General features: G+C 46.2%; 2 protein-coding genes and 1 long non-coding RNA gene across 5 annotated transcripts; 1 reads left to right on the forward strand and 2 right to left on the reverse strand.

Annotated features, from left to right (window-relative positions):
- Positions 1-14,496: 14,496 nt before the first annotated feature.
- LOC125539562 (plant intracellular Ras-group-related LRR protein 1-like) lies at positions 14,497-18,200 on the forward strand. 3 transcript variants are annotated; one of them, XM_048703049.2, is made up of 4 exons: positions 14,497-14,728; positions 16,002-16,281; positions 16,854-17,023; positions 17,207-18,200. In XM_048703049.2, the coding sequence occupies exons 2-4, from the start codon at positions 16,048-16,050 to the stop codon at positions 17,898-17,900; spliced, it is 1,098 nt and encodes a 365-aa protein (XP_048559006.2). In that variant the 5' UTR covers positions 14,497-14,728; positions 16,002-16,047; the 3' UTR covers positions 17,901-18,200. The 3 variants fall into 3 exon arrangements, with proteins under 3 accessions (XP_048559006.2, XP_048559007.2, XP_087400933.1); XM_048703050.2 differs by having other exon boundaries at positions 14,540-14,723; XM_087544807.1 differs by lacking the exon at positions 14,497-14,728 and adding an exon at positions 15,464-15,855.
- Positions 16,547-17,320, reverse strand: LOC147986521 (uncharacterized). The gene is made up of 2 exons (XR_015617301.1): positions 17,182-17,320; positions 16,547-17,076 (listed from the first exon to the last, which is right to left on the reverse strand). It is a non-coding gene; the product is annotated as an uncharacterized LOC147986521 (long non-coding RNA).
- A 473-nt stretch (positions 18,201-18,673) lies between the features above and the next one.
- LOC125539563 (Peptidyl-tRNA hydrolase II (PTH2) family protein) lies at positions 18,674-20,142 on the reverse strand. Its single transcript, XM_048703052.2, has 2 exons — positions 19,720-20,142; positions 18,674-19,068 (listed from the first exon to the last, which is right to left on the reverse strand). The coding sequence occupies exons 1-2, from the start codon at positions 20,098-20,100 to the stop codon at positions 18,886-18,888; spliced, it is 564 nt and encodes a 187-aa protein (XP_048559009.1). The 5' UTR covers positions 20,101-20,142; the 3' UTR covers positions 18,674-18,885.
- Between the last annotated feature and the right edge of the window lie 3,102 nt (positions 20,143-23,244).

Consider the following 23,244-nt stretch of genomic DNA (forward strand, 5'->3'; position numbering starts at 1 on the left):
ATATTTCTTGGCAGCTATGAGGATGATCCTCAGGTTCCGGACCCAGTCCATATAGTTGCTGCCATCGTATTTCAGCTTGGTTTTCTCTAGGAACGCGTTGAAGTTGAGGACAACGTTGGCCATTTGATCTACAAGACATATTGTAAAGATTTTAGACTAAGTTCATGATAATTAAGTTCATCTAATCAAATTATTTAATGAACTCCCACTCAGATAGACATCCCTCTAGTCATCTAAGTATAACATGATCCGAGTTAACTAGGCCGTGTCCGATCATCACGTGAGACGGACTAGTCAACATCGGTGAACATCTTCATGTTGATCGTATCTTCTATACGACTCATGCTCGACCTTTTGGTCTTCTGTGTTCTGGGGCCATGTCTGTACATGCTAGGCTCGTCAAGTCAACCTAAGTGTTTGCATTTGTAAATCTGTCTTACACCCATTGTATGTGAACGTTGGAATCTATCACACCCGATCATCACGTGGTGCTTCGAAACAACGAACTGTCGCAACGGTGCATAGTTAGGGGGAACACTTTCTTGAAATTATTATGAGGGATCATCTTATTTACTACCATCGTTCTAAGTAAACAAGATGCAAAAACATGATAAACATCGCATGCAATCAAATAATAATAGTGACATGATATGGCCAATATCACATAGCTCCTTTGATCTCCATCTTGGGGCTCCATGGTCATCTTGTCACCGGCATGACACCATGATCTCCATCATCATGATCTCCATCATCGTGTCTCCATGAAGTTGCTCGCCAACTATTACTTCTACTACTATGGCTAACACGTTTAGCAATAAAGTAAAGTAATTTACATGGCGTTTCTCAATGACACGCAGGTCATACAAAAAATAAAGACAACTCCTATGGCTCTGCTGGTTGTCATACTCATCGACATGCAAGTCATGATTCCTATTACAAGAACATGATCTCATACATCACATATATATCATTCATCATTCATCACAACTTTGGCCATATCACATCACAAAGCACTTGCTGCAAAAACAAGTTAGACGTCCTCTAATTGTTGTTGCAAGTTTTACGTGGCTGCAATAGGGTTCTAGCAAGAACGTTTTCTTACCTACGTAAAAGCCACAACGTGATTTGTCAACTTCTATTTGCCCTTCATAAGGACCCTTTTCATCGAATCCGCTCCAACTAAAGTGGGAGAGACAGACACCCGCTAGCCACCTTATGCAACTAGTGCATGTCAGTCGGTGGAACCAGTCTCACGTAAGCGTACGTGTAAGGTCGGTCCGGGCCGCTTCATCCCACAATACCACTGAAGCAAAATAATACTAGTAGCGGCAAGAAACTTGACAACATCTACGCCCACAACAAATTGTGTTCTACTCGTGCAAAGAGAACTACGCATAGACCTAGCTCATGATGCCACTGTTGGGTAACGTTGCAGAAAACAAAAAATTTCCTACGGTTTCACCAAGATCCATCTATGAGTTCATCTAGCACAAAGTGATCGTATTGCATCTACATACCTTTGTAGATCACGCGCGGAAGCGTTCAAAGAACGGGGATGAGGAAGTAGTACTCGACATGATCCAAATCACCGGAGATCCTAGCGCCGAACGGACGGCACCTCCGCGTTCAACACACGTACGGTCAGCGCGAAGTCTCCTCCTTCTTGATCCAGCAAGGGGGGAGGAGAGGTTGATGAAGATCCAGTAGCACGACGGCGTGGTGGTGGATGCAGCAGTCACCGCAGCAGGGCTTCGCCGTTCTCTACGGAGGAGGAGGAGGTCTTGGAGGGGAGAGGGAGGCGCCAGGGGCATGGGGTGCGGCTGCCCTCCCTCCCCCCCTCTATATATAGGGTCCCCAAGGGGGCGCCGGCCCTGGAGATCCAATCTCCCAAGGGGACAGCGGCCAAGGGGGGTGGAGTGCCCCCCAAGGCAAGTGGGGCGCGCCCCACCCTAGGGTTCCCAACCCTAGGCGCAGGGGGAAGGCCCAAGGGGGGTGCACCAGCCCACTAGGGGCTGGTTCCCCTCCCACTTCAGCCCATGGGGCCCTCCGGGATAGGTGGCCCCACCCGGTGGACCCCCGGGACCCTTCCGGTGGTCCCGGTACAATACCGGTGACCCCGAAACTTGTCCCGATGGCCGAAATAGCACTTCCTATATATAATTCTTTACCTCCGGACCATTCCGGAACTCCTCGTGACGTCCGGGATCTCATCCGGGACTCCGAACAACTTTCGGGTTACTGCATATACATATCTCTACAACCCTAGCGTCACCGAACCTTAAGTGTGTAGACCCTACGGGTTCGGGAGACATGTAGACATGACCGAGATGGCTCTCCGGTCAATAACCAACAGCGGGATCTGGATACCCATGTTGGCTCCCACATGCTCCTCGATGATCTCATCAGATGAACCACGATGTCGAGGATTCAAGCAACCCCGTATACAATTCCCTTTGTCAATCGGTACGTTACTTGCCCGAGATTCGATCGTCGGTATCCCAATACCTCGTTCAATCTCGTTACCGGCAAGTCACTTTACTCGTACCGTAATGCATGATCCTGTGACCAGACACTTGGTCACTTTGACCTCATTATGATGATGCATTACCGAGTGGGCCCAGAGATACCTCTCCGTCATACGGAGTGACAAATCCCAGTCTTGATCCGTGCCAACCCAACAGACACTTTCGGAGATACCCGTAGTATACCTTTATAGTCACCCAGTTACGTTGTGACGTTTGGTACACCCAGAGCACTCCTACGGTATCCGGGAGTTACACGATCTCATGGTCTAAGGAAAAGATACTTGACATTGGAAAAACTCTAGCAAACGAACTATACGATCTTGTGCTATGTTTAGGATTGGGTCTTGTCCATCACATCATTCTCCCAATGATGTGATCTCGTTATCAATGACATCCAATGTCCATAGTCAGGAAACCATGACTATCTGTTGATCAACGAGCAAGTCAACTAGAGGCTTACTAGGGACATGTTGGTGTCTATGTATTCACACATGTATTACGATTTCCGGATAACACAATTATAGCATGAATAAAAGACAATTATCATGAACAAGGAAATATAATAATAATCCTTTTATTATTGCCTCTAGGGCATATTTCCAACAGCTTGACGGTGTCCGGTCGTTTAATGGCCAGACTGGAGAACTGCCTGGAGAGGCTGCTTTGTACTTCTGCTGCAAGGGCCGCCGTGTGCTCCTCCGTCCGGAGGGAGCGTTCGGTGTTTCCAAATTGACCGTAATTACTCCTCGAGGGCCTGGAATTTTGAGCTTAAGGTATGCGTAGTGCGGTACCGCATTGAACTTGGCGAATGCGGTTCGCCCGAGCAGTGCGTGATAGCCACTGCGGAATGGTACTATGTCGAAGATTAACTCCTCGCTTCGGAAATTATCCGGAGATCCGAAGACCACTTCAAGTGTGACTGAGCCTGTACAGTTGGCCTCTATACCTGGTATTACGCCTTTAAAGGTCGTTTTGGTGGGCTTAATCCTCGAGGGATCTATGCCCATTTTCCGCACTGTATCCTGGTAAAGCAGGTTCAGGCTGCTGCCGCCGTCCATAAGGACTCTAGTGAGATGAAATCCGTCAATAATTGGGTCTAGAACCAATGCGGAGAATCCGCCATGACGGATGCTAGTGGGATGGTCCCTTTGATCAAAGGTGATCGGGCAGGAGGACCATGGGTTGAACTTTGGGGCGACTGAATCTACCGCGTATACGTCCCTTAACGCGCGCTTCCGCTCCCTTTTGGGGACGTGGGTTGCGTATATCATGTTCACCGTCCGCACTTGTGGGGGAAAACCCTTCTGTCCACTGTTGTTCGGCGGCCGGGGCTCCTCGTCGTCATCGCTATGCAGCCCCTTGTCTTCATTTTCGGCATTTAACTTGCCTGCCTGCTTGAACACCCAACAATCCCTGTTGGTGTGATTGGCCGGCTTTTCGGGGGTGCCATGTATCTGGCATAAGCGGTCGAGTATTCGGTCCAAACTGGACGGGCCCCTAGGATTCCTTTTGAATGGCTTTTTCCGCTGACTGGATTTAGAGCCTCTGAATCCGGCATTAACTGACGTATCCTCAGCATTGTCGCCGTTAATGCGGCGCTTCTGCTTGTTGCGACGCGACCTGCCACTTCTGTCCCTGGTATCCGAATTACCAGGGTTCTTGGTCATATTGTTGCTACGAGCAAGCCAGCTGTCTTCTCCCGTGCAAAAGCGGGTCATGAGTGTCGTGAGTGCTGACATAGACTTCGGCTTTTCCTGTCCAAGGTGCCGGGCAAGCCACTCATCACGGATATTGTGCTTGAAGGCTGCTAGGTCCTCAGCATCCGGACAGTCGACTATTTGATTTTTCTTTGTTAGGAACCATGTCCAGAATTGCCTGGCCGATTCCTCTGGCTGCTGAATTACGTGACTTAGGTCATCGGCGTCTGGGGGTCACACATAAGTGCCTTGGAAATTGTCGAGGAATGCGGCTTCGAGGTCCTCCCAACAGCTGATTGATCCTGTTGGCAAGCTGTTAAGCCAATGCCGAGCTGGTCCTTTAAGCTTGAGTGGGAGGTATTTGATGGTGTGGAAATCATCGCCGCGGGCCATGTGGATATGAAGGAGATAATCCTCGATCCATACCGCAGGATCTGTTGTGCCATCATATGATTCGATGTTTACGGGTTTGAAACCCTCGGGGATTTGATGATCCATTATTTCGTCTGTGAAGCATAGTGGATGTGCGGCGCCTCTGTACTGGGCTATATCACGACGTAGCTCCAATGAGCTTTGTCTACTGTGTTCGGCCCTGCCGAATTTGTGATCGGCGTGACGGTTACCGTCTCGAGCCGTGGGGCGCCCACGCGATCCGTAGATCGATCTTGTTTGCCTTTCCTTGTCCTCCAACATATCTCGTAAGTCCGACGCATATTCCCGTGCCTTGGTACGAGGTGCGGCTTGAGTGGAGGGCCGAGAGGCCTCTCTGTCGCGGCCACGAGGTGGCCGGTCGGCCGCATCAAGTGTTTCCTCCTCTAATCGGGGTAGCAACCTGCTCTTTGGGTAGCTCTTGGAGGGGCGTTCGAGTTTATGCTCTTCGGCTGCAAGGACTTCAGTCCATCTGTCGACTAGCAAATCTTGGTCAGCTCTAAGCTGTTGTTGTTTTTTCTTGAGGCTTCTTGCCATGGCCATAAGCCTGTGTTGAAAACGCTCTTGCTCGACGGGATCCTCTGACACGATGAATTCGTCGTCGTCGAGGCTTGCCTCGTCTTTGGAGGGAGGCATATAATTATCGTCCTCGACCTCTCTGTCTGCCGCTCTCTCATGAGGGTTGGTTTCTCCATCCTCCTGTGCTAAATCTTGCTGGAGGGGGTTTTCTTCTGCACTTTCCGGAGTATTATTATCTCCCATGCTGGAATCACCGTATTTGTTTTGGTGGGATTTTGAGCGGCGCCGCTGACGCCGGCGCTTAGGCTGTTTCTTGGAGGGGTCATCCTCCGTTGTTCCATCGCCATCTCCTTCTTTTGGGGTGTCCACCATGTATATGTCATATGACAAGGTGGCTTTCCAGGGCCTGATAGGCGTTGGTTCTTCATCGTCTCCTTCATCGGCGTCCATACCATTGATGTCTTCGAAGTCGAAGTCGAGCATGTCGGTTAAGTCGTCGACAGTGGCTACAAAGTGGGTGGTGGGTGGGCTTTGAATTTCTTCATCGTCTGAATCCCAACCTTGCTGACCGTAGTCCGGCCAGGGCTCTCCTGATAAAGAGAGAGATTTCAGTGTCTTCAGAATATCGCCGAAAGGCGAGTGCTGAAAGATGTCCGCGGCAGTAAACTCCATGATCGGCGCCCAATCGGATTCGATCGGCAGGGGCGCAGAGGGTTTGGAGTCCGGAGAGGAGTCTGGCTCCTTGGAGTCACGAGTCTCGCAGAGTGCGGGGCTGGTGTTCCGCTCGATCGTCGTTGGGATCGCAACCCCCGAGGCGGCATCCAACCACCCATCCTCGATCGGCGCAGTTGGCTCCGAATTAAGGGTCGAAGCCGATGCGGGTGCGGCCTCCAGGGCACTGTTCGGCGGCAGAGCTAGATCATGCTCATCGTGACAGTGCGGCGCGCTCGGCAGTGGCTCGAATCCGTCGAAGATCAAGTCCCCGCGGATGTCAGCCGTGTAGTTTAAGTTTCCAAATCTGACCTGACGGCCAGGGGCCTAGCTTTCGATCTGCTCCAGATGGCCAAGTGAATTGGCCCGCAGTGCGAAGCCGCCGAAGACGAAGATCTGTCCAGGGAGGAAGGTCTCACCCTGGACTGCATCGCCATTGATGATCGTAGGAGCCATCAAGCCTGACGGCGACGACACAGAGGAACTCTCAATGAAAGCACCAATGTCGGTGTCAAAACCGGCGGATCTCGGGTAGGGGGTCCCGAACTGTGCGTCTAGGCCGGATGGTAACAGGAGGCAAGGGACACGAAGTTTTACCCAGGTTCGGGCCCTCTCGATGGAGGTAAAACCCTACGTCCTGCTTGATTAATATTGATGATATGGGTAGTACAAGAGTAGATCTACCACGAGATCAGAGAGGCTAAACCCTAGAAGCTAGCCTATGGTATAATTGTGTTGTGTATGTTGTCCTACGGACTAAAACCCTCCGGTTTATATAGACACCGGAGAGGGTTAGGGTTACACAAAGTTGGTTACAATGGTAGGAGATCTGCATATCCGTATCGCCAAGCTTGCCTTCCACGCCAAGGAAAGTCCCTTCCGGACACGGGACGAAGTCTTCAATCTTGTATCTTCATAGTCCAGGAGTCCGGCTGAAGGTATAGTCCGGCCATCCGGACACCCCCTAATCCAGGACTCCCTCATGCGCCGCCATCATCACACATCCCTCACCAGAGCCAGATAAATCTTGTTGTAGTAGATATTTGGGAAGTCGTTGTGCTAAGGCCTCATAGCTCATAGGACTAGCACGCCATAACAACACCATCGTTGATGAAGAGTAGCATAGATCGGAAGGATCCAAGCAACATGAAAACACACGAACAAAGATTGAATCCAAACACCCTAAAAAAGATTGAATCTAAATAGTTCTACGGAAGACCAACACAACGAATCAGACGCAGATCCCCTGACATACTGCAAGGTGCCATTGGACCACTGATACGTGGGACAGGTTCCAAGCAGGCCCATTTGCCAATGGCCCGATGACACTCAGCAGTGTATTAGGGGACCCTTATCCAAACTACTGGAATTTTGTCTATTTTGGGCCAGCCCAATAGCATTTTCAGGAATTCCTAATAAATCCTAGAGGCCCACGCAGCCCATTCATGCAAGTCAAGAGGTGGAACTAAAGTTTAGTCCCACATTGCTAGTTTGGTGGGAGTTGGACCTCCTTATAAGGAAGGATGTTTCCCCACATGTATGAGCATGAGAAAAGAGGGACATTCACGCGCGCTCCTCCTCCGTCGCCCGCCTCGTCACGACGCACCACGGGTTGCGGGAATGAGCTGAGCCGATGTCTAAATTTTTGCCACGCACGACTGGTATATGAAAGGTCACACGGAAGTTGAAAAGATTTTTGCTATAGTGGAGACATAATGCGAACGGTGCATCCAGAGAGACGCACCAGAAGATCATCTCCCTTTCGCCACCAAGTTCATGAGCACTGCGCTGCTACTACGTTCTTCCCCATCCCGGCTTGCGGCGTGCACCGCAGGTCGGGACAGTAGGCCTTTGAAACCGCACCTCTTTGAGTCCTGTATGGGAGAGTGGTGATAAGGTTTTTGGGGAGCGCTCTGTGCGACTACTGACTTCTTCGTCACGGACGCCCCGGACTCCTATGACTACTTCCCCGACAATGACTTCTTCCCCGACGTCGACAACCTCCTCAACGACATGGCTGGCGAGGACACCAACCCCAAGTCCAGTGCTACTGCTGCCGCTACTGTCCCATACGTGTTCTTGCTCTTTCTGTTAGAGGTCCTGCCACAGTTCCTTGTTCTAGTGTCCGCCCTACATATGTTAGGTTCTACTTCATATATGCAACTTGATCTAGTGTCTGTTCTAGATGTGTTCAGTTCAAGTTCATATATGCAGATGTTATTTACCTTCTCTCTGTCAGATTGCATGACTTGCTTTATCTCTGCTATATTATTCATGCTTTGTCTAGTATTTTTGTTAGTAAAATTATTTGGTAAATTGCTCATATTTCCAACAACCCAAAAACCTTATATAGTTAATTTACCCCGATTGGTTTTGTTGCTTCCATGAGACCTCCTATGTTTGAGGGTATCCACTATAAGAGGTGGCGTGTGAGAGCAGTCTTATGGTTTCAAACCATGAGTTGCTATGACGCCACTCTTGACAAACCTTAAGGAGAATATGATGCTCAATAGGAACAAGCTTTTCCAAAAATGGATACCCTGTTTAAGGTTGCTCTCTTGAGTGTTCTTGATGAGAACATAGTTGATGCTTATGCGTCAATTGATAATGGAAAAGATATGTGGGATGCACTCGAGGACAAGTTTGGGGTCTCAGATGCTGGCACTGAGCTGTACATCACGGAGCAATTCTACGATTACAAGATGACTGAAGAGCGCTCTGTGGTTGAACAAGCTCATGATATACAATCATTTGCTAGAGAACTTGAGAACTTCAAGTGTATGCTACCGGACAAGTTTGTTGCCGGAGGTATCATCACTAAGCTTCCTCCTTCCTGGAGGAACTTTGCTACCTTACTGAAGCATAAGAGACAGGAGTTTTCTGTTCCGGATCTCATTGGTACTCTTGATGTGGAAGAAAAGGCGGGAGCAAAGGACACACATACTCGAGGTATTGAGGGAGGATCTAGTGCCAATCTGGTACAGAAGAAGAACTTCCAGCCCCACAAGTTCAAGAATAAGGGCAAGTTTGATGGTAAAGCAAGGTTTGATGGGAAGAACAAGGCTATGCAGCATACAAACTTCAAGAAGAAGAATGACAAGAAGAAAGGTGTTTGTCATGTGTGTGGAGATCCTGATCATTGGGCTCCTAGTTGCCCTAATCGCTATGACAAGCATCATCTTGGGAAAGGTGGAAAGACCGTTAATGTTGTCATTGGAGACAATGACATGAAGGATGCTGGGTATGGTATATTTCCCACCATTCTTTTAGTATGTCATTCTCCTGATTGGTTGATTGACACAGGTGCTAAGGTGCATGTATGCGGTGATATTTCTATGTTTTCGTCTTATCAGACCGCAGGGACTTCTACCATGCTGATGGGCAATGGTTCAAGTGCTTCTGTTCGTGGTGTTGGCACGGTCTGTCTGAAGTTTACTTCGGGGAAGATCGTGCGGCTGAAGAACATGCATTATGTCCCCTCCATCAATAAGAATCTTGTTAGCGGATCTCTTCTATGTAGAGATGGCTACAAGCTTGTCTTTGAGTTGAATAAATTTGTAATATCCAAGTATGGAACCTTTGTTGGTAAAGGTTATGAGTCAGGAGGCTTGTTTCGTTTATCCTTATCAGACGTTTGCAATAAAGTTGTTAATCATGTTTGCGACAATAGTGAATCAAATGTGTGGCATTCACGTCTTTGTCATATTAACTTTGGTTGCATGTCGTGACTAGTGAAGTTGAACTTAATCCCTAGTTTCACCACTGTCAAGGGATCTAAGTGTCAAGTGTGTGTGCAAGCTAAGCAACCGCGTAAGTCTCATGTGACTGCAGAAATGAGAAATCTTGCACCACTAGAGCTCATACATTCAGATCTATGTGAAATGAATGGTGCTTTGACAAAAGGTGGAAAGAAGTATTTTATGACCTTAATTGATGAATCCACTAGATATTGTCATGTGTATCTTCTGAAATCTAAGGATGAGGCTTTGAACTATTTCAAGATCTATAAAGTTGAAGCGGAAAACCAACTTGATCGAAAGATCAAGAGGCTTAGGTCCAATCGTGGTGGAGAGTATTTCTCAAATGAATTTGATTCCTTTTGTGCGGAATATGGTATAATCCATGAGAGGATGCTCCCTATTCACCGCAGTCAAATGGGGTGGCCGAAATAAAGAACCGTACTCTAACTGATTTGGTTAACGCCATGTTAGACACATCGGGTCTCTCCAAGGCATGGTGGGGGAGGCGATATTGACGGCATGTCATGTCCTAAACCGAGTTCCCACAAAGAACAAAGAGATAACTCCATTCAAGGAATGGGAGAACAAAAGGTTAAAGCTCTCTTATCTACGAACATGGGGTTGTTTGGCGAAAGTCAATGTTCCAATTCCAAAGAAGCGGAAGCTTGGACCAAAGACTGTGGATTGTGTTTTCCTGCGATATGCTTTCCATAGCATTGGGTATAGATTCTTGGTTGTAAAATCTGAGGTACCTGACATGCATGTCGGTATGATCATGGAGTCGAATGATGCGACTTTCTTTGAAGATATCTTTCCCACGAAGGATGTGACTACCTCATCTAATCAGGAGATGCCTAGTTCACCGAATCAGGACCCAGTTACAATTACTGAACCTTTCATTTTGATGAAACACTTTGAAAGTCCTGTGGAGAAGAACAATGAAGTTCTCACTAGGAGCAACAGACAGAGGACTGCAAAGTCCTTTTGTGATGATTTTCTTGTGTATCTCATAGATGACACTCCCAGTTCTATTTTAGAGGTCTATGCATCTGAAGATGCTGACTACTGGAAGGAAGCGGTCCGTAGTGAGATGGATTCCATCCTGGCAAATGAAACTTGGGAGACCACTGATCGTCCTTATGGGTGCAAACCTATAGGGTGCAAATGGGTATTCAAGAAGAAACTTAGGCCTGATGGTACTATTGAGAAATACATGGCACATCTCGTGGCCAAGGGTTATACCCAAAATGAAGGAGAAGACTTCTTTGATACTTACTCACATGTGGCTCGACTGACCACTATTCGAGTACTACTTCCTCTAGCGGCCTCACATGGTCTTCACGTTCATCAGATGGATGTTAAGACTTCTTTCCTAAATGGAGAGTTGGATAAGGAAATTTACATGGAGCAACCAGATGGGTTTGTAGTAGATGGTCAGGAAGGAAAAGTGTGCAACTTGTTGAAGTCTTTGTATGGACTTAAGCCAGCACCCAAGCAGTGGCATGAGAAGTTTGAAAGAACTTTAACAGCTGCAGGCTTTGTTGTAAACGAAGCTGATAAATGTGTGTACCATCACCATGGTGGGGGCCAGGGAGTTATCATTTGCTTGTATGTTGATGACATACAGATTTTCGGAACAAATCTGAATGTTATTAAGGAGGTCAAGGATTTCCTATCTCGTTGTTTTGAGATGAAGGATTTAGGTGTGGCTGATGTCATTCTGAACATCAAGTTGTTGAGAGACGATGATGGTGGGATTACATTGCTTCAATCTCACTATGTGGAAAAGATCTTGAGTCGCTTTGGCTATAGTGACTGCAAGCCCTCTCCAACACCATATGATGCTAGTGTGTTGCTTCAAAAGAATCGAAGAATTGCTAAAGATCAATTGAAATATTCTTAGATTATTGGCTCGCTTATGTACTTCGCCAGTGCTACAAGACCTGACATCTCTTTTGCTGTTAGCAAGCTGAGTCGGTTTGTCTCAAAACCAGGAGATGTGCATTGCAAAGCTCTAGAGAGAGTTTTGCGTTATTTGAAAGGCACTGTGAATTATGGAATTCACTACACTGGGCACCCAAAGGTGCTTGAAGGGTATAGTGACTCAAACTGGATCTCATATGCTAATGAGATAAAGGAGACGAACGGATATGTATTCACTCATGGAGGTGGCGCTGTTTCTTGGAAGTCTTGCAAGCAGACCATCTTAATGAGGTCAACTATGGAAGCAGAACTCACAGCGCTAGATACAGCTACGGTCGAAGCAGATTGGCTTCGTCGGCTCTTGAATGACTTGCCGGTTGTTGAGAAACCTGTACCGGGTATCCTTATGAACTGCGACAATCAAACTATGATCACGAAAGTGAGTAGCTCAGAGGATAACATGAAATCGTCAAGACACATTCAGAGAAGGTTAAAGTTTGTCAGAAAAATGAGAAACTCCAGAGTTATTGCATTGGATTATATCCAAACATCTAAAAATCTAGTAGATCCTTTTACTAAGGGTCTATCACGTAATGTGATAGATAATGCATCGAGGGAGATGGGTATGAGACCCACAATATGAGTTGTTCATAGTGGTAACCTAGTCTATGTGATCGGAGATCCCGTGAATTAGATGTGGAAGACAAGTTGTTGGTCAACTGAGAGTAGAGTATCCTTAATATTAACAATACCACTCCATGAAGATGCAATACTCTCCTAAATCTGCATGGCAGGTTGATGTATATCTTAATGTGTTCTAAGTGGCTCACTGAAGCAAAGATGTTGTCCTGCATAATATCTTTTGAAGAACACACCTATATGAGTCTGATTGTTAAACATCGCAATCTATGAGAGTAGGGTTATCTCTAGTAAACTCATGAAAGGTCTCGGAGTATGACGCATAAGCTCCACCCGCAGGGAAGACCCACGGTAGCAAAGTATCAGTCAAGGCTTTGTGTGAAGCTAGATTCGCAGAAAACTTGCAGCTCAAGGCCGAGTCCACCGTTCAAGTTCCTTACTAGTGTAGCATAGAGTTCTAGGTGGAATTTCAACTTAACAGTCTCCACTGCAGTACCGGTATATAAAACAGTGTTTTGGAATCAAAGGCAAATTTTGTGTGCCTCTGGGATCTGGTGGGGGATTGCTGGAATTTTGTCTATTTTGGGCCAGCCCAATAGCATTTTCAGGAATTCCTAATAAATCCTAGAGGCCCACGCAGCCCATTCGTGCAAGGCAAGAGGTGGAACTAAAGTTTAGTCCCACATTGCTAGTTTGGTGGGAGTTGGACCTCCTTATAAGGGAGGATGTTTCCCCATATGTATGAGCATGAGAATAAGAGAGACATTCACGTGCGCTCCTCCTCCGCCGCCTGCCTCGTCACAAGCGCCGCGGATTGCGGGAATGAGCCGAGACGATGTCTAAATTTTTGCCACACACGACTGGTATACGAAAGGTCACATGGAAGTTGAAAAGATTTTTGCTATAGTGGAGACTGAATGCGAACGACGCATCCCTTCGGCTGCTGGCTGTTCACTTCACCTCCCTCTCTTCGTTTCATCTCCCGTCGCTGCCCTCTCGCCTTCTTCTCCTGTGCCTATTAAGAAGGTCGCTCCTCCCAGAGAGATGCACCAAAAGATCATCTCCCTTTCACCACCAAGTTTCTGAGCACTGCGCTGCTGCTACGTTTTTCCCCATCCCGGCTTGCGGCGTGCACCGCGGGTCGGGACAGTAGGCCTCCGAAACCGCACCTCTTTGAGTCATGTACGGGAGAAGGGTGATAAGGTTTTTGGGGAGCGCTTTGCGCGACTACTGACTTCTTCGTCACGGACGCCCCGGACTCCTATGACTACTTCCCCGACAATGACTTCTTCCCCGACGTCGACAACCTCCTCAACGACATGGCTGGCGAGGACACCGACCCCAAGTCCAGTGCTACTGCTGCCGCTGTTGTCCCGTACGTGTTCTTGCTCTTTCTGTTAGAGGTCCTGCCACAGTTCCTTGTTCTAGTGTCTGCCCTACATATGTTAGGTTCTACTTCATATATGCAACTTGATCTAGTGTATGTTCTAGATGTGTTCAGTTTAAGTTCATATATGCAGATGCTATTTACCTTCTCTCTGTCAGATTGCATGACTTGCTTTATCTCTGCTATATTATTGATGCTTTATCTAGCATTTCCGTTAGTAAAATTATTTGGTAAATTGCTCGTATTTCCAACACAAACGAATTCCACAAAGATCCGCCAAAGACACATCTTCACTTCTATTTTCAACTAAACGATCATAGTTTTCTTTACAAAAGTTTACACGCATCCGGCCCCTACTTTGTATTTTTGGTCAATATTTGTTTTCCAGATTTGCAAACAAGGTTGACTAGGAAATGCATGTAGACCTTGAAACTTGAAAACGAGGGATTATCCATTTGCACCTACTATCACATCTCAAGACTCGCGTATCCATACTCATCATAGTCGTGCTAGCTAGCTGTACGTTTAGCAGTCCCGATGAACTTCTGATGGAGATGTAACCCCCATTGGCCCGCTGTGGCATGGCATCTTCCATCTCCCTTCCTCTTCCGTTATCCGATGCGCTTGACCTTCCAAAATTAAGCAGCCGCCCAAACTGGCAAATAATATGCAGAGAGAGAGAGGAGGGAGATGAGATGTGTACGTATAGACGTATAGTACGTACGTACGGCCGTACCGGGTCGGCCGAGACTTGGAGTCACTCGCACTAGTACTTTCAGCCATCTTTTCTCTACAAAGGAAAAATAAATCAGATCCTAGCTTAGATAATTAAGCAAGCTAGCCAGTCACACACACAAGCATGGACGCTGCAGGGTGTGGAGAGGGTTCGCAGGGTCAGCCCTCCGCTAGATCGGTTGCCTCCCCGTCCCTCACCTCTCCACCTCCCGCTACTTATATGCCAAAGCCTATGCTTGTAAGGGTCAGCACCTTCCTCACCTCACCTCGCCTCGCCTTGCCCATCTCCTCCTCTCCAGCTCCAAGCTCCAGCTCCCTCCCTCTCTCTTCGCCTCCAACTGCAGCTGCGTCTGCTGCTGCTGCCTTACTTGTTGCAGCTTGCAGACTCCTTCTCGGCAGGAACTAACACCGCCTTCAGGTGAGGTGAGAGTTTTATTCATGCTTCGATCTTGGTTGATTTGATGGGGTTTTGCTGGCATGCATATGCATCGATCGATCTGCTCCAGCCAGAACCGCTCTTGTTCTAGTTTTCCTCTCTCTCTCTCTCTCTCTTCTCTGCATGCTGGATTGTTCTTGCAGTTTTCTTCTATCTCAATTTGTTTTTCTTTACCTGCGATCTCAATTTGTTCTTCTGAGAGGAAGAGAGCAGATTGTGACAAGCTTCTCACCCTGTGTTACGTACTGCCTCAACTCGCTTTCTTCCGAGAATACTCTTGTGGTCAACAACCTCTTTTGGGGAGGTGGTCGCTCACCGCGGTTTCCGTTAACCCACAAGTACTACTTTGAGAAATCAATCTTCTTCCACTCTTTTCACTTGGTTAATCTATTTGTTGACAATCACCATGCATTTTCTTGCTTTTGATAGCTAAGTTTTGGAACTTCTGCTAGGGAAAAAAAACAGCATACAGAAGGAATCAAGGAGCATGTTATTAACTTTTCATTGGTTAGCTTGGTCCGTTAGTTGGGTTTCAACGCTCTCGTTGGCGATCGATGTAGGCACGATGAGAGTGATTCACCTCAGCCTCATTTGTTCATTCCGTTTTCTTCTTCTTTGCGAAATTGAGTGTGTGCTCTCACCATGAAACTGCAGGAGAACACGGCGCACGACCGATGGGCTCGCAACGTTAGATGCAGCTTGAGGTTGCCTAGCAACAAACACTGGCTACAGTTAGAGAAAACCCCTTTTCTATCACCACCAGTGTGCCACTTGCGCTACGTATCACCCACCAACCCTTTTTCCTTCTTCTTAAGCCACACCAGAAAGTACTTATTTCCTCAATGTTTGCAATGACTAGACTTAACTTAAGCCACACCAGAAAGTATTATTTCCTCTATATTTGCGATGACTAGCTAGACTTAGCTAAAGCCACACCAGAAAGTATTATTTCCTCTATATTTGCGATGACTAGCTAGACTTAACTTAAGCCACACCAGAAAGTATTATTTCCCCTATATTTGCGATGACTGGACTTAGCGGTAGCACTAGTCGGCATTTCTGATTGCAACATGCAGTTAATGCTGGCCGTCCTTGTGCTTCCTTGTTGGTACAGGTCTCCGCCTCATGCCTCATGTGTGTGTCAATCTTTAATTACTCGCATACTGTTCAACGTACACCTTTGGCTTAATTATACTAATCGCTGGTGTGTCAGAAGTCTCCTTGATCTGATATGTTACCAACGGCACAATCTCTTTGCAGTTTAAATTGATACATCGACGCACCAGACGTGGGAGAAGCCAGTAGCATGAGGGACATGGCAGAGAGGAGATCAAGGCATGGGCATGGGCATGGGCACGGGCATGCCAACGTCGTGCCGTTCGGGGCAGGCGCAGGAGGAGGGTTGCAGCATGGAGAGCATGAGCAGGAGGTCAAGGAGAAGAAGCTCGACATGAGCGGCCTGTCCATGGACAATATCCCGCACCTCACCATGTCCCTTGGCCACATCACCACCTTGGACCTCTCCAACAACAATCTCGAGGTATGTTATTTTTCTTGTGTCACGACTATCTTTTACGTCCTTCGTCGACAATTCTGCTAATCACTTGTTTTTGAACAATCGTCTAGTATAGACCTGATGCGAAGAAAAGGAGTACTACCGGTTATTAGACTTTTTCTTGTCAGTTTGCCTCCATCGTCTAGTATAGACTTTTTCTTGTCAGTTTGCCTCCATCGTTTTGTCTTCTGAAACGCTCATCCTTGTCTCTTGCTCCGTCCGTTTTGAATGGATAACTAGCAAGAACGTATCTACAAACGGCGGTGTCATTTTTCTTCTACCATATATGATGATAAGATAAGCAAGGCCGATTATTAATACATGAAGCCTAGTCACGTACTCAACTGGACGACTAGTATATGCTCCAGCACTGCCATATAGTATCACCCATGGCAATCTTTTACTATCTTCTTCCACGATGTCCCTTCTCACGGCCCTTGTCGACTCAGGGGCAAAGAGTATCATGGTGTCTACATCCTGAAGCATTTTTCCTGGGGATATGCCGCTTCGATCGTCACAGGCTCACGTCCTGACACGATGTGTTTTAAAAACTGCAGAGCATTCCAGAGTCAATGATCGCGCGGCTGCTGAACGTGGTGGTGCTGGACGTGCGCTCCAACCAGCTCAAGTCGCTGCCCAACTCCATCGGCTGCCTCTCCAAGCTCCGGGTCCTCAACGTCTCCGGCAACCTGCTCCAGTCCCTTCCCGCCACCATCGAGGAGTGCCGGTAAGCGCGCTGCCACCCGCAATTCTCGCTCACTCGCCAACAACACCCATAAGCTACTAGGGTAGGAAAATTAGGAATGCTTTTACCGAAAAAGGCTTTCGCCCCGCTTTATAAATAAAGAAAACCACCGAGCACAACTAGGAATGCCTTTGACTAACCTGTGTGACGTTGGCATGGGTGCAGTGCGCTGGAGGAGCTGAACGCCAACTTCAACCAGCTGACGCGGCTGCCGGACACGCTGGGCTTCGAGCTCCACAGCCTCCGGAGGCTCTCCGTCAACTCCAACAAGCTCACCAGCCTCCCCTTCTCCACGTCCCACATGACGGCGCTGCGGGCCCTGGACGCGCGCCTCAACTGCATCCGCGCCCTCCCCGAGGGCCTCGAGAACCTCGTCAACCTCGAGGTGCTCAACGTCAGCCAGAACTTCCACTTCCTTAGGGAGCTGCCCTACGGCCTGGGGCTCCTCACCTCGCTCCGGGAGCTTGACATCAGCTACAACTCCATCTCCGTGCTCCCAGACTCCATGGGCTGCCTAGCCAAGCTCAACAAGTTCAGCGCCGTCGGGAACCCGCTCGTCTGCCCGCCTATGGACATCGTCGAGCAGAGCCTTGACGCCATGCGTACCTACCTCAGCTCCAGGATGAACGGCACCGGCGTCAACGCCAAGAAGAAGAAGGGGTGGCTGCCCAGGATGGTCAAGTACAACACCTTCTCCGGGCGGATGACTCCCGGACGCAAGAGTGCCCACGACAACTCTGAGGGCTTCTCGATGTCGGATTACCACTCACTCAACGGCTCCGCATCTCCGGGGTTCCTCTCCATGCTTTCGCCACGACGGCTCTTCTCGCCACGGAGAGATTCGCCCAAGCATCATTAAGGGTGGTCCACTTTGTAAGTGGTTTGATCCTTCAAGTATTCAGATGAAATGCTCCTAGGTGCTGCTGTTTCTGCAGGTGTGTACATATGTCTGAAGAGGTATATATATATACAGTAGTGTATAGTAGTACAATAGGGCATTGATGTACATAGAAACAAAGAAGAGCGCTTTTACTTTCCTTCTGTATTTTTGTTTACTCGTTACAGTCTTACAGATGCTTTTGTAAGTGCAGTGGATTTTGAGTGAAATTGTAATCCTTTATATGTTGAATGAACATAAAGCTTGAGGTTTGGAATGCAATCCTTTATGTGTTGAATGAACATAAAGTTTGAGGTTTGGACTATTTCCAGCTCAGTTTGGTCAACACAAGTTTTAAATTTTTAATACAGTAGTATTTTAAATGAAAACACGGTCCAATATTACAACTCACTTTACTCAACAGAAAATGACATTTTCTAATCACGATCCTGGAATGATTGTCATCAGTGCAATTTAAGCTTGATAAGAACTGCTTTGTGCATATAGTATATGAGTGCGCAATTTACTTACCAAAACACCTGCATTGATGTCTTCCCTTCGTTATTACCTTTGAGCATTCAACACTCAAGACAGTAGAGGAGTAACCTCCATGCAGGCTCCTCAGAAAAAAAAAACATGCTGGCTAAAAATTCACCAGATCATCAAAGACTGAAGACGTAAATTCTGACTCATCACTATATCCAACCCAGTATACTCATTGCTGGAACAGAATCAATCAGTACGGTGCCAAGCAGTTGGATCCAACACAAAACTCATCGATTCACTATTATTTGTCATGCCAATACGAGCACATCCATTTCTTAAACAGGAACAATCAGTTGATGAAAGACTGAAACAGGTATCACCAATAACATGGGACTAAAATGTGTGACCTCAATGCAGCAAAGCTACTAATGTCATCCCATAACAACCAAGATCAGCAACCTGGATAGGTATTACTCTTCAGTCATTTGCAAAGTTTTAGCTTCCTAAAGAACGAAGCTACCTGCGACTTTGGGCAGGGTGCTGTGGCTATGCAAGTCGGGATGTTCTCGGGCTGCTCTATCCACAGCTTGTGCCGTACACCAGCTGCTTCCAGTTTCTCAGCCAAGTTCTTCAGCTGTGTCTCCCCTTTCACCTCCAATGTTACCTGATTGCAAAAAGTTCCCAGATCAAAACAAGGATTAATGAACATGAAACTATATAATAGCCCAGTCAGGCCGTAGCAAGAAGAATGGAATGAAGGGTAGAAGTACTGAATTTAAAAAATTCGTGCTCAATTCCTTTGTGCAGGAATATCTAAGCCAAACAAAATTAAGCACCAGCATAACAGAGAATTCCACTTGGGGTTTCCAAACTTATTTTGTGGGCTGGACATACTAGAACCACCTTGTGTCATCACAAGCATCGTCTCAGATACAGTAATTGTACCCGAGTTCAGAGGAGTACACAGAACCATCTCCTTGTTTACGGCATTCATGGCTTTCTAGTTTCGATGTTCAAGTCACAGGAAGCACCTCCAAACTGGAACTACAAGAACACAATGTATTTATTATATGATGTCAAAGCCTCCACAGCCCCTATCACAATATCACGGTGCAATGCAGATGAATGAATGGCTTCATGAGCTAATCAGCCAGCAAACCTATGTGGAAAAAAAATGCGAATGCCTACTATTGTTCGAGGGAGGTGCGATGCAGATTCATATTTGTTTAATAGCGAAATGCGGACGCTGAAGATAAGGGGAGAGAAGTGGCAAACAACGGGCGCGAGTTCGGGTGGGGCAAAAGGTCGAACATGCCTTGTGCATGCTGTCGAGGTTGCCGGGCGCGCAGTAGGCGGCGGTGTCCGGGTGGTCGCGGTGCGCCCAGACGGCGGCCACGGCGGCGTGGCACCCCTGCGCCACCACGCTCCCCAGCGGCCACGCGTCCGCCAGGTCGCGCCGCAGCACCACGTACTGCACCACCACGTCCTCGGCCTCCTTCCTCGCTTCCTCGCCGACAGCGGCGGCGGCGGCGGCGGGAGACGGGACTGCGTCCGGCGTGGAGGCGGCCGCGCTCATGCTGGCTCGCGGTGGGGTTCGGAGGATGGGAATCCTGGCGAGGCCGGGGAGGAGGTAGGCGGCGCCTGGGAGCGTGCTGGCTACGGGGGACGGCAAGCGAAGAGGCAGGAGGGACAACATGGTCCTCAGTTTTCTGCCTGTGGTTTGTTTTGCTACAAGTCCACTTGTTTTTCTTCTTTGTTTTCCTTGTTCTCCTTTTCATATTCTCTTTTTCTTCAGCTATATATTTTTCTAGAGAAATGATTCCCTTCACCCAATAGAGCAGTTTATTAGATTCCAACATGTTGTGTCGTTCTTTCTCGGTCGTATAAGGTTTTTGAACAGAACTCCAGTGCCCAGACTACTCGCTCATCCTCTAAACAAATGCCTTCCATTTTTCAACTTCTTTGGTGTGTTTTTCATCATGTATCCATCCTATTTGCTCTATTTAGGAGGTCGGCATGGAAACCCCGTGACGGAGACTGATTGTCTACTTCACTTCCATGGGTGCTCGAGCCTCACCCTCTCTCGCACTCTCTCACGTAGCCTTGCATCAAGCTTACAGATCTCACTCCCATATCCTCCATGGAGACCGAAGCTCGATGCGGAAGTTTACTGAGTTCTCGAGCACATGAAAGATGGTGGGTTGAGGGCAATGAGTTTGGGGTCAACTTGTCTAGCTTCGAAGGGTTCAAGCGAGCCTGAATCACCAAAGGCCGGTGCACAAAAACATGTGTCCTTATGGACATGGAGTATTTGATCCCGAGCTCATATACTCCCGCACGAACAGTAAAATTGAAAAAAAATGTTAAAAACTTAAAAAAAATCTGATTTTTTTTTGTGATGAACATTGATAAATTCTCTAATTGCGTGTAAAATTTCAAGTTGAAATGACATTCGTGGAGGTCTGGGCAAAAAAATAAAATCAATGGTCCAAAAAGACTATTCTTGGAAGCATTTTGGAGCATCAATTTTGTTATTTTTGCCCAGACCTACACGAATGTCATTTCAACCTGAAATTTTGCACGCAATTAGAACATTCATCAATTTCTATCACAAAAAAATCAGTTTTTTTTTGAATTTTTTAACTATTTTTTTATTTTACTATTCATGCGGGAGCATATGAGCTCGGGATCAAAAGAGCACTTTCGTGTCCTTATCCACTCTGAAGGTTCCAACATATGTTGCAATGATTATGGATGTGTATTTCGAAAAATGAATGTTTGTGAATCTCATTGTTGCATATGTTATTCTCATTTGTTGATTGTGTTCAGTTTCATATTGTATCTTTGCGGAACATTTCAATGAACAGGGATGTGTTGCATGCCCAAACTTTGGTTGTGCAAGTGTGATTGAAATGTTACATCATATTTAAATGTTTTTACGGGGATGCTCAGGAAGTGTTCTTGCGTTGTGCAAGGCTATAGTCAAGGCTATAATAGTTTTAGATTTCTTTCACATTAGGGAAGGCGCTCGGGATGTTTAGCATACAGCGGGGTCTTTTGCAAATGTGGCATGCATCTGCAGCTTCAAAAAATGAACAATCTAATCAATGCACAAACGTACAACTCCCTAGGAATTTCAATTGCTCGAGCATTGAAGTGGGTCGACTCAAGAAGCAATTTATGGGAAGCTTCCATAAAGCTGGGTTGGGCCGTTTTTAGGACCTTTCGTGCAATTGTTCTCTTTTGGTTTTCTCTTATGGTTTAGTTTCGGGATTCTTTAATTCATTCCTTTTTTTATTGGTTTTCTTTCTTTTTTCTATTTTCCAAATACGGGTCAATTTTCAAAAATACGTGTTGAACAAATATATATTTTTAAACACAGTACATATGCAAGCGCTCATACATACGCACATACACTCATCGTAGGCGCCTCATCGTCGACAGAAACGTCTTCTCTCACTGAAAGCGCATCGCCGGAAATCCTGAAATCAATTCAGGAATAATGCGAGCACCGGGACTTGAACCCTGGTGGACTGGGGATACCACTGTCCCTCTAACCATCGAACCACAGGTTGGTTCGCACACGTTGAACAATTTATGTGTATAGGTTGTACATTTTTCACATATACGTAGATCCTTTATCACAGTACATGTTAAACATTTGCAAAATTAGAATTAAATTTCTTTTAATACATGGTGAACATTTACAAACACATGTTTGAACATTTTTCAAAAGTGTCATCAATATTTTTCTAAATGTGCAAACATTTTATTATATGTTGCAACATTGTTTTACAATAGCACAAACATTCTTTTATATGTCATGAAAGTTTTTGTAAAACTGAGTTGACAAATTTTTTAAATTTATGATTTTAAAAAAACTGTCATGAAACATATTTTAAAATGTGTGAACATTTTTATAAATGTGCTAAACCAAATTTTGAACCATATGAATATTTTAAAACAACGTGAATTTTTTTTGTTCATTTTCATGAATATATATTAAGATTGCCATGATCATATTTTTGAACGTCTGAATATGTCACAATGTTTTCGAAAATAATGCACCAAAAAATTGTTACACTGCAAGGACATTTTAATTTGCGGTGAACATTTAGAAAAAATATGTTGCATAGTTTCTGAAATACTTCCTCCATTTCATAATTCTTGTCATGGTTTTAGTTTAAATTTGAACTAAGACCACAAAAAAAATGTGAAAACAAAATGGAAAAATCGAAGCGAACAAACTACTTTTTTTAGGGTACCACGAAGTTTTATTGCTCAAAATCCACATGCTGTTGGATACAGACTAACTCTTTTCTTTAACACTTGTTACTTTATTCTTACTCATAACAATTACAGGTACACTAAATTGGACCTAAGATCCAAGAAAATACAAACTAACGCCTATGAAAAGAATTACAGTGAAATCTCTTGAAAAAACCTTCTTCACGGTATCTATCTCTGCTTGAAGAAATATTGCAAAGATTTCGGTAAAGGGGCTGTAATTGGACTGGAGGAACGACGTTTGTCACTCTTTCACCCGCAAGAACATTACCGATAATTGTTTTTGAAAGCGCCTAGAGTCACTCATCCAAAAAGATAAGAAGCCTTGATCGTACTTGGACAGGGGTTGATCCCCTAGAAGCGCAGGTCGTCGAATTACTATATCTTCACTATGGTGTCGATGAAAAAAAAATCACCTTCATAAAGAACCAAACCAACAGAAAAAACCTTGACATATCAACATAAACTCATCAGATCTGCAAGGATGGAAAACTCTCTAACCGCATGATATCGCCAAAAGAACGAGAAGAAATTTATTCTCATAAAAGTATGA

Source organism: Triticum urartu, chromosome 2A (assembly GCF_056163025.1).
Source record: "Triticum urartu cultivar PI428250 chromosome 2A, HENAU_Tu73, whole genome shotgun sequence".
Lineage (NCBI taxonomy): Eukaryota > Viridiplantae > Streptophyta > Magnoliopsida > Poales > Poaceae > Triticum > Triticum urartu.